At 44.1% G+C, this 13,493-nt stretch overlaps 2 protein-coding genes across 2 annotated transcripts; both read right to left on the bottom strand.

Annotated features, from left to right (window-relative positions):
- Nucleotides 1–1,003: 1,003 nt before the first annotated feature.
- On the bottom strand, nucleotides 1,004–3,331 carry and4 (actinodin4). Its single transcript, XM_084009149.1, has 5 exons — nucleotides 3,312–3,331; nucleotides 2,822–2,885; nucleotides 2,681–2,725; nucleotides 2,434–2,594; nucleotides 1,004–1,801 (listed from the first exon to the last, which is right to left on the bottom strand). The coding sequence occupies exons 2-5, from the start codon at nucleotides 2,874–2,876 to the stop codon at nucleotides 1,019–1,021; spliced, it is 1,044 nt and encodes a 347-aa protein (XP_083865275.1). The 5' UTR covers nucleotides 2,877–2,885; nucleotides 3,312–3,331; the 3' UTR covers nucleotides 1,004–1,018.
- Nucleotides 3,332–4,264: 933 nt separating this feature from the next.
- mcm7 (minichromosome maintenance complex component 7) lies at nucleotides 4,265–12,981 on the bottom strand. Its single transcript, XM_084009616.1, has 15 exons — nucleotides 12,812–12,981; nucleotides 10,783–10,862; nucleotides 9,906–10,070; nucleotides 9,594–9,718; nucleotides 9,311–9,491; nucleotides 9,086–9,223; nucleotides 8,826–8,975; nucleotides 8,610–8,724; nucleotides 8,363–8,494; nucleotides 8,033–8,116; nucleotides 7,487–7,698; nucleotides 7,133–7,398; nucleotides 6,834–7,002; nucleotides 5,516–5,625; nucleotides 4,265–4,874 (listed from the first exon to the last, which is right to left on the bottom strand). Exons 1-15 carry the CDS (start codon nucleotides 12,840–12,842, stop codon nucleotides 4,649–4,651), a joined length of 2,184 nt encoding a protein of 727 aa, XP_083865742.1. The 5' UTR covers nucleotides 12,843–12,981; the 3' UTR covers nucleotides 4,265–4,648.
- Nucleotides 12,982–13,493: the final 512 nt, after the last annotated feature.

The raw sequence follows: 13,493 nt of genomic DNA, 5'->3' as shown, positions 1-13,493 counted from the left end.
ACACATCTACACTTTCTTAAGACTCATACATATATTTTTTGATATACTGGTACTAGTACTGAACAAGATCAGAAAAACAACAGGGATGAGAGTAGTTACTGATGGAGATGGTCCATGTCTGTTTTAATAAGCAGTTTATAGAGCCTAGTGTATTTTGACTTGGTAAATTTGTGTAGATGTTTTTGTATATGTTTACTTGCTGATTATTCTTTGCCTACAGGATGTGTAGACTACTGCTATGGTTTGGAGAGAATTCTTTGATTTTAATGTATTTTGAAAGGAAAGTTAGTCATTTTAGGAGCTGTACACAACACTCAGCTCATAAACTCGCAGAGCTTCTGCACCTTAAAATGAAATGGGTTTATTGTCAGGAGTTTGCCGTTAGCTTGTCTTTTGAAGTTGTGTTCCTGCTGCTCGATAGCCTTCGGAGGTTTGAACAGGCTTTCGCAGCAGGAAAAGGGGGCAGGGAGAGTTATGGCTCCTGAGTTGGAGGTCTAATAGGAGTCAGCGTCTTTTATAGGTATTAAATGTACAGCGGAACCAGACATAATGACCCCCAGCCTGCAAGTTGGCACTTCTTCTTTATTAGTCTGCTTCGACCTGCCATGTGGCACAAGGAGTGCAAACGTTTTCTATCCTTTGTCTTCTTGTAGCTTTAAAAAAACACACAAAATAATACCACGCATTCACTGCTGATGAACTGTTTTGTGACACTTTATTACCTCATTTGTCAAAATCATTTGCATGTCTGCATGTACGCTTGTGTTGACTGAAAACTGCTTTTTTACTTGCTGACAGTAATGATGGTAATACATTCATACATTAACATGTGTAATAACATTTGAACAAACTGCAATAACATTTCCATGCTTTACTAGAGGTTGTATTCCATGACAGTACATCTACAAGATGTTAAAATCCCTCAAAATGTGAAAATGTTCAGCGTAGAGGTTTTAAATCGAAGTCCGTTTCATTTAAAGTAATACCACCTTCTTCCATCCATCACATCCTGAATGTTTCACTGGCTTTGGCCCGACTCTGCTGGCTCCTCAGCGGCAGGCTGTGGGTAATGGAAGCGGGATGGGTCGTACAGCTCATCTCTGGGGTTGTAGGGCATCGGGTAGTAGTATGGGTAGAGGCTTTTCTTCTTCATGGGAGCAAGGGGAGCTGCCTCCTCCACGGGCTCCTTGGCCTTTTCCTCCTCCACAGGAGGGGGTGGTGGTGGTGGGAGTACCACGGTCTTCCCCTTGATGGGCCTGGGTGGGTGGTCAATCAGGCAATCGGGGTCCCAGTAGGGGTCACAGTCATACTCCATGCCCTTGAAGGTGCGGACGGGGGTCGGGAGAGACTTCTTGACAAGAAGTGGCGGAGGTGGAGGTGGGGCAGACTTCTTTGGTGGCGGGGGAGGAAGATGGGGTACTGCGACTGGAGCTGCAGCTTTCTGAGGGGTGCAATGAGGGTGGTAGCGGGGGTCACAGAGCACAGGCACGGAGCCGGAGGGCAAGTAGACGATGTGGGGCTTACAGAGGGGGTCTTCTCTGTTGCACAAGTAGAGGACATCAGCCTGGGAAATGGCCGGAGCAGGAGGGAGAGGAGGAGGGGTTGCTTGGGGCTCTCCAGACTTTTGGAACCCTTTCATTGGAGGTGGAGGAGCGACTTTGCACTTCTTGTCCGTAGCTGGGTCACACATGACCATCGGCACTCCCAGTTTGCTCTGAAAGTAGGAAGCGTTGGGACCATAGGTCTGCTCCAGGTGCCTCATCTGCTGGTAGAGCATCCTCAGCTTGTCGATCTCATAGAGCTGAGGGGCAAAAGGACAAAATTAAGGAATTTTCACTTTGAGTTTTTTTTACGAATGATTTGAGAATACACCATAACCCCAATCTTGAGACTAATATTCAAGATAGATCACCATGTGATCAGAACGTCCCTGGTTTGAGTTAAGTGTGATCGGTCTAATCTCACCACCCAAAAAAGCACAAAAAGATATACATTATACAGCATATATTGTATATACACTGTATATATTACAATACTAATGCTTTTCTTTTACAATTGGTATCCGGACAAAACTCAACGTAAGATACAGTTTGTCACGTTGGTCTTTTTTCTGTGTCAGAACTTCAAACGTCTTGTAGTGAGTTTGTTACTTTAAACAGCAGACATCAAAGTGCTGATGGGATCATTAAGACGAGATTCTGGAGGGGCATCACAGATAAGTAATACAGCACAAAAACAATGCATTTACTTGGATATGGGAATGTTTTTTACTATATAAAACATTTCTTTAGAATACATTATTCCAAAAACAATTTCTGAGGCCTTTAACATTTTGGGGACCCAGTCGTCTGTGTGTAGAGACATTAGATCCCGGTGTAAGAACGTGTGCATTCATTCACACAGTGGGATCTCTTTACAGGTAACATAGCTTACCCCCTCGGTGTGTCCGATGCTGCTATAGTAGCGGTAGTAAGCCTGGAAGTCTGGGTTTCCTCTGTACCACCTTGGGTCCGCGTTACGCTTCAGTCTGGAGTGACTCAGGAAGCCGTTTGCTCTGTCTGAGTCGATGCCAACATCACTGATGGGAACCATCTCTGCCAACGGAGGAGATGAAGCTCATTCACTTACAACATAACAATTATTTAAGATCACTCTGAAGTTATTTAAGATCTGCACTTACCTTCCTGCTTCATGGTGTTTAAGAAAGATTTGGCCTCCAGCAGGCCTGAAAGAAGAGACAAAGAATTTCATGGCTGTTCTTTGTGTTGCTTTTGACACATTTTTGTTGAAGCGGTTGTACAATAAAGAATTATTTGTTTACCTGGGAGCAGCATCAGACAGCAGAGTGCCCCCAACAACCATAGTGAAGAAATCATCTCGAACCCCTTTGTTTAGTGGCAAAAATGTGTATCATTTAGGGAAAATGGACCGTTCAAGCTTATTCATTGCTATTATTTAATATAAATCGCATTCGTTTTAAAACAAATTTCACACTACTCACAGAAAATGAGAAAAAAACATTTAAAAAAGGGTATGAAAGTAACTTCTTGGTCATAATTTCTTACTGAAGTGGAGGCCTTTCCTCTTAGAATTTAAATGCATAATATATTAAGATTTTCACATTCTCTATCTAAAGCCGAGTCTCCAGGTAAACCCATTGTCCTACTTTGGTTCTAAAAACACACAAATCAGTATGAAATGCAACACAAAGCAGCTACAGAAGTTATACCATTTAAACTGAAGTAAATGCAGTTTTAACCATCACTTTCAATGCCTCAAAATGACAAAGATCATCCCACTGTTTCACTCACCTGGCTCAGGAAGCTGTCTTCACTGCACCAACAGGGCAGAGCGGGTTAAATACAGATCTCCGTGTCAAACCCCTTGAAACATTATCTCCTGTCCAACAGGTCTCCGCCTCTTTTTTTGTTTAATATGGAGCCTTTGCTGCCAATTAAGAACAAAAAGCCCCTGCACTTTTTGCAGCAAAGCCATAAAGAGAACAGACTTCAAATGGAAACTCCCCATTAAATCTGGAAGGAAAGCATCACCTGCTGGGACGACTGCAACTGTGGGGAAAAATGCTGCCTACTAACACAATTTCTCAGCCAAAAAGATGGTAAAAATCATAGATGACGATCTGCACGGCCTTAAATGTACATTAATGAGTGCAAGGACGTAAATGGCTGTCGGCTCCAAAAGGCTGAGACTCTTTAAGCCGGTTTTCAAACTCACTGAACAAAAAGGCTTTTTTCCCCATTTAACGATTACATGTAAAATAAGACATGATTCTTGACAATGCTGTCATACGAACATAATGCACACATTAAGCTTTGCAGTTTGATACGTTCACACAAAATAATCAATCAGTAATTGTACAACACAAAAGACAACCAGCACCTACATTTTTAAACATTTAAACTCACGTTTGTCTTATGCAACAGTAAACTGAAATATTTGGGTTTGTAAGTGTTTGTTGGACAAAACTAGCAATAGGAATTTAAAAAAAAAACTTCTAAATGATTAATTGGGAAACATAATGGAGTTTGCATTAACATTGCAGCTCTAAACTACAACCATTAATATTTGAAAACAGCCTGGGGCCGTTTAGAATGTGGAAATTTCACGAATGTATAGACCAAACAAATTAAAATAATTGTCAGTTGCAGCTCTATATGTTTATGTTTTACGAGCAAGGAATGTTTAAGAATTCACAGCGATTAGATCAAGATGGCAGCTCCAAAAGAACCACATAAAAGAAAAGTCATGGACCATCAATTTATTAGAACAATGTGTCACCACACAAGGCTCAACATTAAACCATAATAGTGTATAAAATGTACAGACATGCTCCGTGTCAAAGAATCGAGAAGCTTAAGCTCTAAACTGCAGATGCTACACACAGACATACATATTTACAAGAGATTTACTGGTGAACAGGAATCTTAACATAAAACGAAGCTACGGATCTTCAACAGCAGGGATTCTTGCTAAGTAGGCGTAAATAGGTTCTGTTTGACTTGTGTTGCAAAAAATGCAGGAAGAAAACAAAGCAGACCTCCAGAAGTCTGCAGAAAGCCCACAAAGAGTTTCCCGCCGCAAGTGGCTGAAACATCGTGAGCATGAAAAAAACGTGTTGCAGGGTTCTTCAGACGAAGGTGATGCGGCTGCGGGCCTGGTTGACCTGCCACACGTTCAGCTCCTCGTACTCCTCCAAGGCCTCCTGGAACTGGGCCGGGGTAAAGCCACGGGTGACGCACCGCTGTTCTGCTTCGGCCATACGAACCACGCCGCTGGCTCCGCCGCGGCCGGCCATGCCCTCCGTGGAGAGCTCACGCACCAGAGAGAAGATGACGTCTGCTGGACGCTGAGCCCTGCAGAGAATTAATTGAGAGGTCAATTAAAGGTTTTAAAATGGAGCCTGTAGAAAGTAAGGAATAGGAAACGTTTCTTGCAATGAGTTGGATCATTTTTACCCTTTTTTAAGGGGTTGGTAAATAATTTGTTACCTTTGAACAGACGTGGGTTTCCCCATAATCAGTAAGCTAACCATTTCTTGCATTATTGCCCTTTCAATATGAATCTTTCAGCGAGGAGGCAGATAAGCATAATATGTACAACCACTCCTCTAATGGAGAATAATGACAAGAATGTATTTGCTTCAGATGTTAAAGTACACATTTGTCAATCTGATGGCATGAAAAAAAGAAAGCTGTCTTTTCTTTTCCTCACATTGTTGTAAAAATCCTCCTGTGAGTTTAAAAAACAAAAACAAAAGAAGAGCATATGGAAGGGGTGTAAAAACATCACTAGTCTCATCAACACCTGCCTCAGTGAACATGCGTCCGTGAGAAGAAAGCGCTATAAAAACCCGGAGACATTTTACAGCTTCCTCCCGGATATGCAGCTACTGTTACAGGCATACGAGACACTCGTAAAGGGGATTCTGGGTCGGACGGCATCCGGTCGCTCAAAGCTGCAGCTAAACAAACATTAAGAAAGTATCGACTCTAACCTTGCTGTGCTGGACTTGTCGGTTTGCAGTGAATCCTTTGACATCTCCATCAGTCTCATTGCCTCGTTCACATCTTCCTTCTCCACAGTCTCCATAATGCGAAGACGAGCCTGCAGAGGGGCAACAACAGGAAAGAGTGGGTGTGTGATACAGATGGAAATGACATCAGGTAAACGTGGATCATAGTTGACAGCAGATCTGTTATTACGAAGGCTGCGTTGTGCCGGCACTGTCAGACCGAGACAAGTGCAATGCCCTCTGGGATGGCCGGCAATTGCCCAAGTCTCCGCCTCTCAACACCAGCTAGTCTCTCTACAGGTTGAAATTAAAAATAAACTTGAATACATTGTTCTACATGAAGTCTTCATAACGTTGACTGTTCGGGCCATGGTCAGTTTTGCATGGGTTTGCACAGCTGCTCCTAATAGACACAGGCTGACTGCCCACCCTGCAAAGCTGGCCAGGACCAGACAAATGTGGTTCTGCAGATCACTGGTATAGTCATCCAAACATCTGTAGCATCGGGAATGCAGGGTTCCGTCGATGTGCAAATAAATAGGTTCCTGATTCTCTTCTGTACAACTCATTGTCTTTCACACAGATGGTTGCAGTTTGCCCCCTTATGGACATCTGCGTGCAGCACATTGCCAACCTGTCAGCCTGAAGTGCTGGTTTTGCAGTAGGTGGATGACTGCTACCTGCACAAACAGCACTTTTGACACCCAGAGGCAGACACCAGATTATACAACACTCAATTCAGGAAATGGGATTTAAATGGGTGTCATTTCAAACAAGAACAAAATACAAATTACCAAGCAGATGAATACTTTTTTCAGATTTGATATTGCTGAGTCACGATGAAAATGTTTGGCCTTTTTGCCTTTATTGAGATAGGGTAAGAGGGGAGATGGGGATGACATGTAGAAAGAGCTGCCGGTCAGATTTGAACCTGAGGCCGCTGCAGTGAGGACTTGGCTCAGTACACGAGGCCTCAACTCTACCACGGAGCTATCTGGTGCCCGACTGGAGATCGTTTGTCCAGCGTGGGAAAGAAGTGCTCACATTGCAGTAGGCAAGGTTATCATCACTACCTGCACTGTAAGCACTTTATCACACACTGGACTACTGATGAAGTTTCCATTGATAACTTTAACATTTAACCCAAATAACGCTATTTTGGCACCTTTGAAATTTGATGGTACCAATGAAGTTTGCAATCTTTCTCAAGATATTATTAAATGTTTGTGTATATAACTCGTGCAGCGCTCTGTGAAAGTTTCCTGCCACCCACAGCTCACTAAGGTGTAAGCATTCTCACCAGGGCAGTGGACAGACGGAGAATGGAGAGCAGGGTACGGGCGGAGGTGAAGGTGGTGTCTTTGCTGACTCGGGCCTCTTTCCTCATCTCTACGTAAGCAGCGGTGATGTAATCGGCCAGCGACTCCGGCACCACAGGCTGCCGCTTCTTACACATAGCGATGTAACGCCTAAAGGGATTCAAATGTTTTTTTGTTAAACATTGCCTTTTACATAGTTGGTAGGTTTGATATACTTTTAAAAAGAAATTGGAAAGATGCGAGTGCTTAAACATTTTAAAAACGTAGTGCAAATCATCACCTCATCAGCTTCATGTCGATTGGGGTGAAGTGAGTGGGCGGCTGCCGGCAGTGCTGGTGAACGTAGGTGATGTGCTGGGCCAGACGCAGGTCAGCCTCAGCATCCGGCTTGTCCTGGATCAGCCAAAGCAGGTCGAAACGGGAGAGCAGGGCAGCGGGCAGCTGGATGTTCTGCTCAATGGTCTTCCGGGGATTGTAGCGGCCGTAAGCGGGGTTGGCTGCTGCTAGAATAGAGCAGCGGGCATTGAGGGAGGTCATGATGCCAGCCTGGAAATAAGCAAAGAACATTAGATGAACAAAATGTGTTAGATTTGAACATTTCACCTAATTAAGCCACTAGTGCCGCTGCCTTTACCTTAGCTATGGAGATGGTCTGCTGTTCCATGACCTCGTGGATGGCTGTACGGTCGGCGTCGGCCATCTTGTCAAACTCATCGATGCAACAGACGCCTTGGTCAGCGAGCACCAAGGCTCCACCTTCCAGAGTCATCTCTCCGGTCACAGAGTCACGCATCACCGCCGCGGTCAGACCGACACCAGATGAACCGCGACCCGTTGTGTACTGGCCTGAAGATCACAGAGGGGACAAGAGGAAGTGAGCAAACTTGGATGAAATGGCAGTGGCATGCATTTTATTTTGGAATCAAAAACCAAGAAATCCAGATATTGGTATTAGGTTGTCAAAGTGAATGATTAAAAACCCACAAAAGTAGGCAAACTAGACACACAACCCTGGTGTAATAGAAAAGAAAGAAAAAGCAATCACTCTTCTCTGGTCAGGCAATCATAACAAAAGTTAATATTTCACCATGTAACCTCTTAATGGAAAGAAAAGGCCTTATTGGATAAAATATTAAACCAGACACGGGACATTCCTTCCAATAAACAGGACTGTACTCACTTCGAGGAGCCAGACGGTCGATGTAGGACAGCAGCTGGGACTTGGCGACTCCTGGGTCTCCCATCAGGCAGATGTTTATGGTGCCTTCGGGTAGAAGTGCCAAAAGAGTTATGGCAAAATACAATCAAAAGGCAAAGGTTTTGTTTTTTTAGAAATGTACAAACTGATAGAACAAGGTTGGTGATATGCACAACATTTGTAATGCAAGTGTTTCTCAGGGAATGCAGTCAACAGCATGACCTCAGTTTGCTATTGGGACATTGTATTTAACTCTGTGGTAAACGGTCCCAATTGGACTATTGTTTAACAAGTGTTTGAGTGGGTTATCACCTCTGATTTTCATGCCCTTGGGTGCCTGCTGCACCCCTCCGACCAGCAGCAGGAGCAGAGCCTTCTTTACATCTTCATGTCCATAGATCTCTGGTGCTATTGAGCCGGCTAGCTTCTCATAAAATCCTTCCTCTGTAACAGAGGACACAATCACGTTGGTTACTGGGATCACCATGGTCACAGGTTCATACTGGTTACCACAGTGGGATTTAATTCAAACCCAGCCATCACACACACTTGCACCAACCTGTGATGCCGCGTAGCTCCTCATCAGTCAGTTGCTCGTTGCTGAGCTCGTCATCCTCCGTCTTGTTCATCAGTGTGATGCTATGAGCCTCCAGGTAGGTTTCTGATAAAAGACCCTGAAATGAACAAAACCAAATCAGGATAGGATGCATTTTAGGTACTTGCATGCTAAAGACTTAAAGTTCCTGCTATAGATTATAATTCCTTGCCGACATACCTGAGTAGCCTGTCTGAAGCCGGTGCGAAGGAGAGGGAGGAAGACCCCACTGATGGCTACATGGTCTCCTGGCTGGGCAAGACGGGTGTTTTCTCCACGGGCGTAAATCGACATGCTCCTTGGAATATTTCCGACGGGTACCTGGTCACTCTGTGGGGAAAACAGAAGAAAGTCATGAGAAAATATGAATCACAAAAACAGTAAAACTAATGTTAACCCATGGCAACAGTGAGTGAAGTTTAGCCTTTATGGTTCCTTACATGTTCCTGAATACGCAGCTCCTGGAACTTGACGAATTTGGAGCCTCTGGTTTGCAGGTAGAGTCGACCTCCCGACTTGTTGGTGACACACTCTTGGCTGGGACACATGATGAGGGGCATGAAGGTGGGAGACTGTATCTGAAGGACAAAAACACTTTGTAAGGGACTCGTGGTGGATGCACGTATTGTCACATGACAGTGATTACAGGACTGAAACTATCTTACTGGCTGATAGGTCTCCGCACCACACTGGTCACATGTGTATGTAGCGACGGCCATCATTGGTTTGACCTCAGTGGCGCGGGTCACTATGCCTCGAACGTTCACCAGATTCCCGATGCTGTCTGCTCGTACATCACGCACCACTTTGGGTTTAGATGAGGTGGGAGACTTAAAGTACAGCTCACTGTGGACAGATTATAAAACGCACACACAAACATGAGAACCAAAACTGCTGTAAGAACTAAAAAAAATATGTGAAGAAAAATTCCTCCCCGATTCAACTTACAATCTCCTCATGAGTTCAGGCGGGTACTGATTCCGAGGGTCTCGGGTGTCTGCAGGGTCACGACCCCTCTGTTCCATCATCAGCCTGTGCTCTATGTACACGTCCAAAGAATCCTTGGCCACAGTCTGGATATAAAAGCATTTTTGCATATTTTAATAAATAGGCATTTCCCAGACATAAAGGCGCTATTAACTTTTATTTAAACAAGTGAAACCGATTGATAGATATTGTGACTATTGTTGTACTGTCCGTCTATGACAGCTAATCAAATAGCTTTAAAAACATACAGGGTCAACATGCATGCACACGTACATCTCTCTCTTTGTACTCTGGCAGCAGCTCGTGGACCGCGTCAGCGACCAGGCCTGTGTAGCGCTTGGCATTCTCACAGATGCTCTCAACAAGATCTGGGTCTTCCTCGGCCACATCGTCCAGTTCCACAAAGAGGGACACCTGCTCCCTGTGGGCCAGCGCCACCTGTACACACAGACATAAGACAAGTCACTTAATTACACAGCCTCGTTTGCACAGATGCAGCTCAATAACTACACTTTCACAAACGTAGGCAGCTTTGACAGATACATGTTCATAATGTGGTGAGACTGTGCATTGCTTCCACTTTTTAATCAGTGAAAATATTTTCCATTTTGTATTATGCTTTTATTCTAAAGAACATTGGGACAATACACCGTATAAAAGCAGTTAGGAGTTGCTAGATTTAACAAATGTGGAAAACATACCAGTTGTGTGAACCAGCAAAGGTCACGGTGGTACTTTTTTACATTTTTCTTAGCATGTTGTGCCATTATGGACTAGCTATAGTGAAAAGATGACATGTCACAATTGAGTGAGGTACTACAAAAAGGTCCCCGGCCAGTTGAACTGGTGACATTGTGCTTCATGGTAACACTGGTATGGTAGCGTCCCTTAAGCTACAGGAGTGTCTCAAGTTGTCATTTTATGGGACTAAAATTATTATTAAAATAATAAGGACAAAAAGACTAGCAATTTTTAATTGGCCAATATGACATAAAAACCTGCCATTCACTTACTCCTCTACCCAATTTATTCAGATTTGTGTGATAATGTCAATATAAGTATGTAAGTTAAAAAAAACAAAACATTCCTAGTCGTGACCAAAACAGTGCCCTCAAAAAGCTAAACCCATTCACGATTTCTATATACTTACAAGTTGAGCTCCATATTTGAACACCTTCTTCCCATTATCATCCTCAGTGTAAAACTCCTGCAGGAACCTTTTGCATTTTTCTGCAAAAGAAACAAAACAAACACATCAGCATTATTTCAGAAAGCAGCAGAAAAAGAACATTGATTGATTTATATTTTGATATAACTATAGATTAATACACAGATAAGACCAATGTTATCTTTTCGTTTGTCTGAATATTAAAGCTGCTTTCAGAGTTCACAGCGCAACAACACCACCACCAGCAGCGGGCCTAGAGACTGGGAGCTAATTTGTTGTCCTGCGACGACCCCCTTTGTTGAGTAACATGGCATCCTGTAATCTCGATGAGTCACTATTGCCAACAGTGGAGCTCAAACTGCCAGTGGTGTAGCACGCCAACCAAATCCACCTCCGGCATACCTCCCATCATAGTTTTAGAGTCACGCAACCGACGTTATGGAGCAGATAGCTCCGGGATGATAATGTAAATACAACAGGCGCGCTCAGTACAGTGTCCATTTTTTTCCCTTTGAGAAAAATACCCATCACTTCTTCTCGAAAGAGAGACAACTGCGAACAATATTTAATTCCACGCTACGAGAAAATAAACTAACCCGGGCGATTATATAAAATGCTCCACTTACTTAGACGGCGTGACGGGAAATCTGCAGCTCGGGTTTATCGTTTCTCTGCTCGAGGATGTTATTGTAAACAAAGCAGCACATGGCTTTTGTGCCTCGTCACCCGAGGATCCGTCCGCGACGCCCTCCGCTCATAAAAATAGGCCCGAATGTTATCGAATCGTGGCCAGCCATCTTCTAACGTTAGCTTTGGGTTAGCCGAGTTGTGCGGAGCATTAGAGGATCCGCCAATATTAACTTACAACCTCTAAGCTGACATGATTTAACGCTGGAGGTTTCCGACTGGTGGCGCACCCCGAGAAAAACTTCTAAACTTAACTGTTAACAGTGAGCGTGATGCAACTAATGTAAACATGTTTGTGGAACATCGGCATAAAGTGTTTGAAAGGCTGCTTTATGTTGAGTTTTGGACAAAGAGCCCCACAACACGGCACTAATCAGCTAGCATTGTATTTACCCCCTGCGCATCTGAACGCAGCACGCTAACCCGTGTTAATGACAGTCGGGCCGTTGAGAGGAGTAGCTAGTCGGCTAGCATGCCAACTGAGGTGTGTCGGGGAAGCTAGCAGTAACGTTGCGAAGCGGACGTTTAGTATCGAACTATCGCTCCCAAGAGCCCGAAACGCGTGTCTAGCGTTGGGCCTGGTGAGTGTCGATGAGGCTGCTGGAGTTACTGGTGTCTTTTGTTTAGTAGCAGCGTTGTTTAACACGGAAACCGCGTATTAGAACGCTCGTTGGCCAACGGTTTATCTACGATACCCGTCAAACTAAACCTTTGAGCGTAGTTTTATGTTCAACGTTGCGAATCGATAGCGTTGACGTTGTGGCGAGGTTGTTTCGAGGTGCACATTGAACGTAGAGTAACGGGTGTGTGTGGACGTTAACAGAAACTCAGCCCGTCTTCCTGGACTTGCGTTAAAGTTATTGTCGGGACATGTGGTTGCGCTGTGGCGGCTGCTCCTTTGTTTAAACGGATCCATCCGGGTCACCGTGTAACGTGAGCCCCAAGCTCGCGGGGAACGCGTAAAAAGTTACCGACGAGTTTAGTTATCGTGCAGAAAAGTTAGCGCGACTTCAAAGTAAGCATCAGTCATTTGCCAATTTATCACAACCAACATGAACGCTAATATGCGTTAACGTCCGGGGCCGCGGTATAATGAACGCAGAGGGTTAACAAGGGAAGCAACTACATATTTCGTAACGTTACTGCTCAAACACAACTCATTAAATCATTTATATTAGCTGACTTTACGGCTAACGCGCTCTACGATCTTAAACACGAAAGCGCATTTCCAGGGAGACTTTTAGAGAGCGCGTTTAGTTTTAAGTTTAGTAATTCAGGCCGACCTGTTGCTGCCATGCCGTTATTGTGTAAGTCAACCCTTTACCTTTCTCTGCTGCATAATCCTTTCGAGCCATGGCCGCAAACGTCGAGCCTCAGGTGTGACAATATGATTGAAAAGTAAATTTAAAAAAAAAGTGTGGTTTAAATTCACGGTTTAGTCTCTCCACTGCCGCCGGAGACCAGTATTCATTCACCGTCAGCTTGAGAGTCTCCCCGTTCGCGGTGGAAGAAGTGGCGCGAGTCTGACGTCTGCTGGAGCCAATCGCGTCGCTTCTTTCCGCGGGGAGGGGCGGGCATTCGTGTTGGCGCGAAAGTCGCGGGCAATTGTGTGTCACGTTACTCGACCAACTTCCGCCCTCTGGTCAGGAATGGCGCGAAAGTGGATGATTGGATTTAATACAACAGTGACCTCAGAATGAACTCTGTGTATACTGTAATCTAAAGCCCGCTATTCAGACTCTCAGGTATTAAAGCCCCCACCATCCACTCAATAACTTATAGTTAACATATAACTCACTTTAGTGACATTTTGATTTATGAAAATATACATTATTTTTCTAACTAGTAGACATAATGTCCATACATATAGTTTCATCAAAAATACCTAATTACAAATAAGATAAAGGAGGTGTCCTATGCAATTTGTTTGCTCTTCTGCACTGCACCACCTTAACCTGGGCCTCATATTTTAAGGCATTATTGCTGCCCTGGCCTAGCCTACAGCA

The sequence above is a fragment of the Eutrigla gurnardus genome (genome assembly GCF_963514095.1).
Source record: "Eutrigla gurnardus genome assembly, chromosome: 5".
NCBI lineage: Eukaryota > Metazoa > Chordata > Actinopteri > Perciformes > Triglidae > Eutrigla > Eutrigla gurnardus.
Note: the sequence above shows the minus strand (reverse complement) of the source record. Positions and strands in the feature narration are given on the sequence as shown.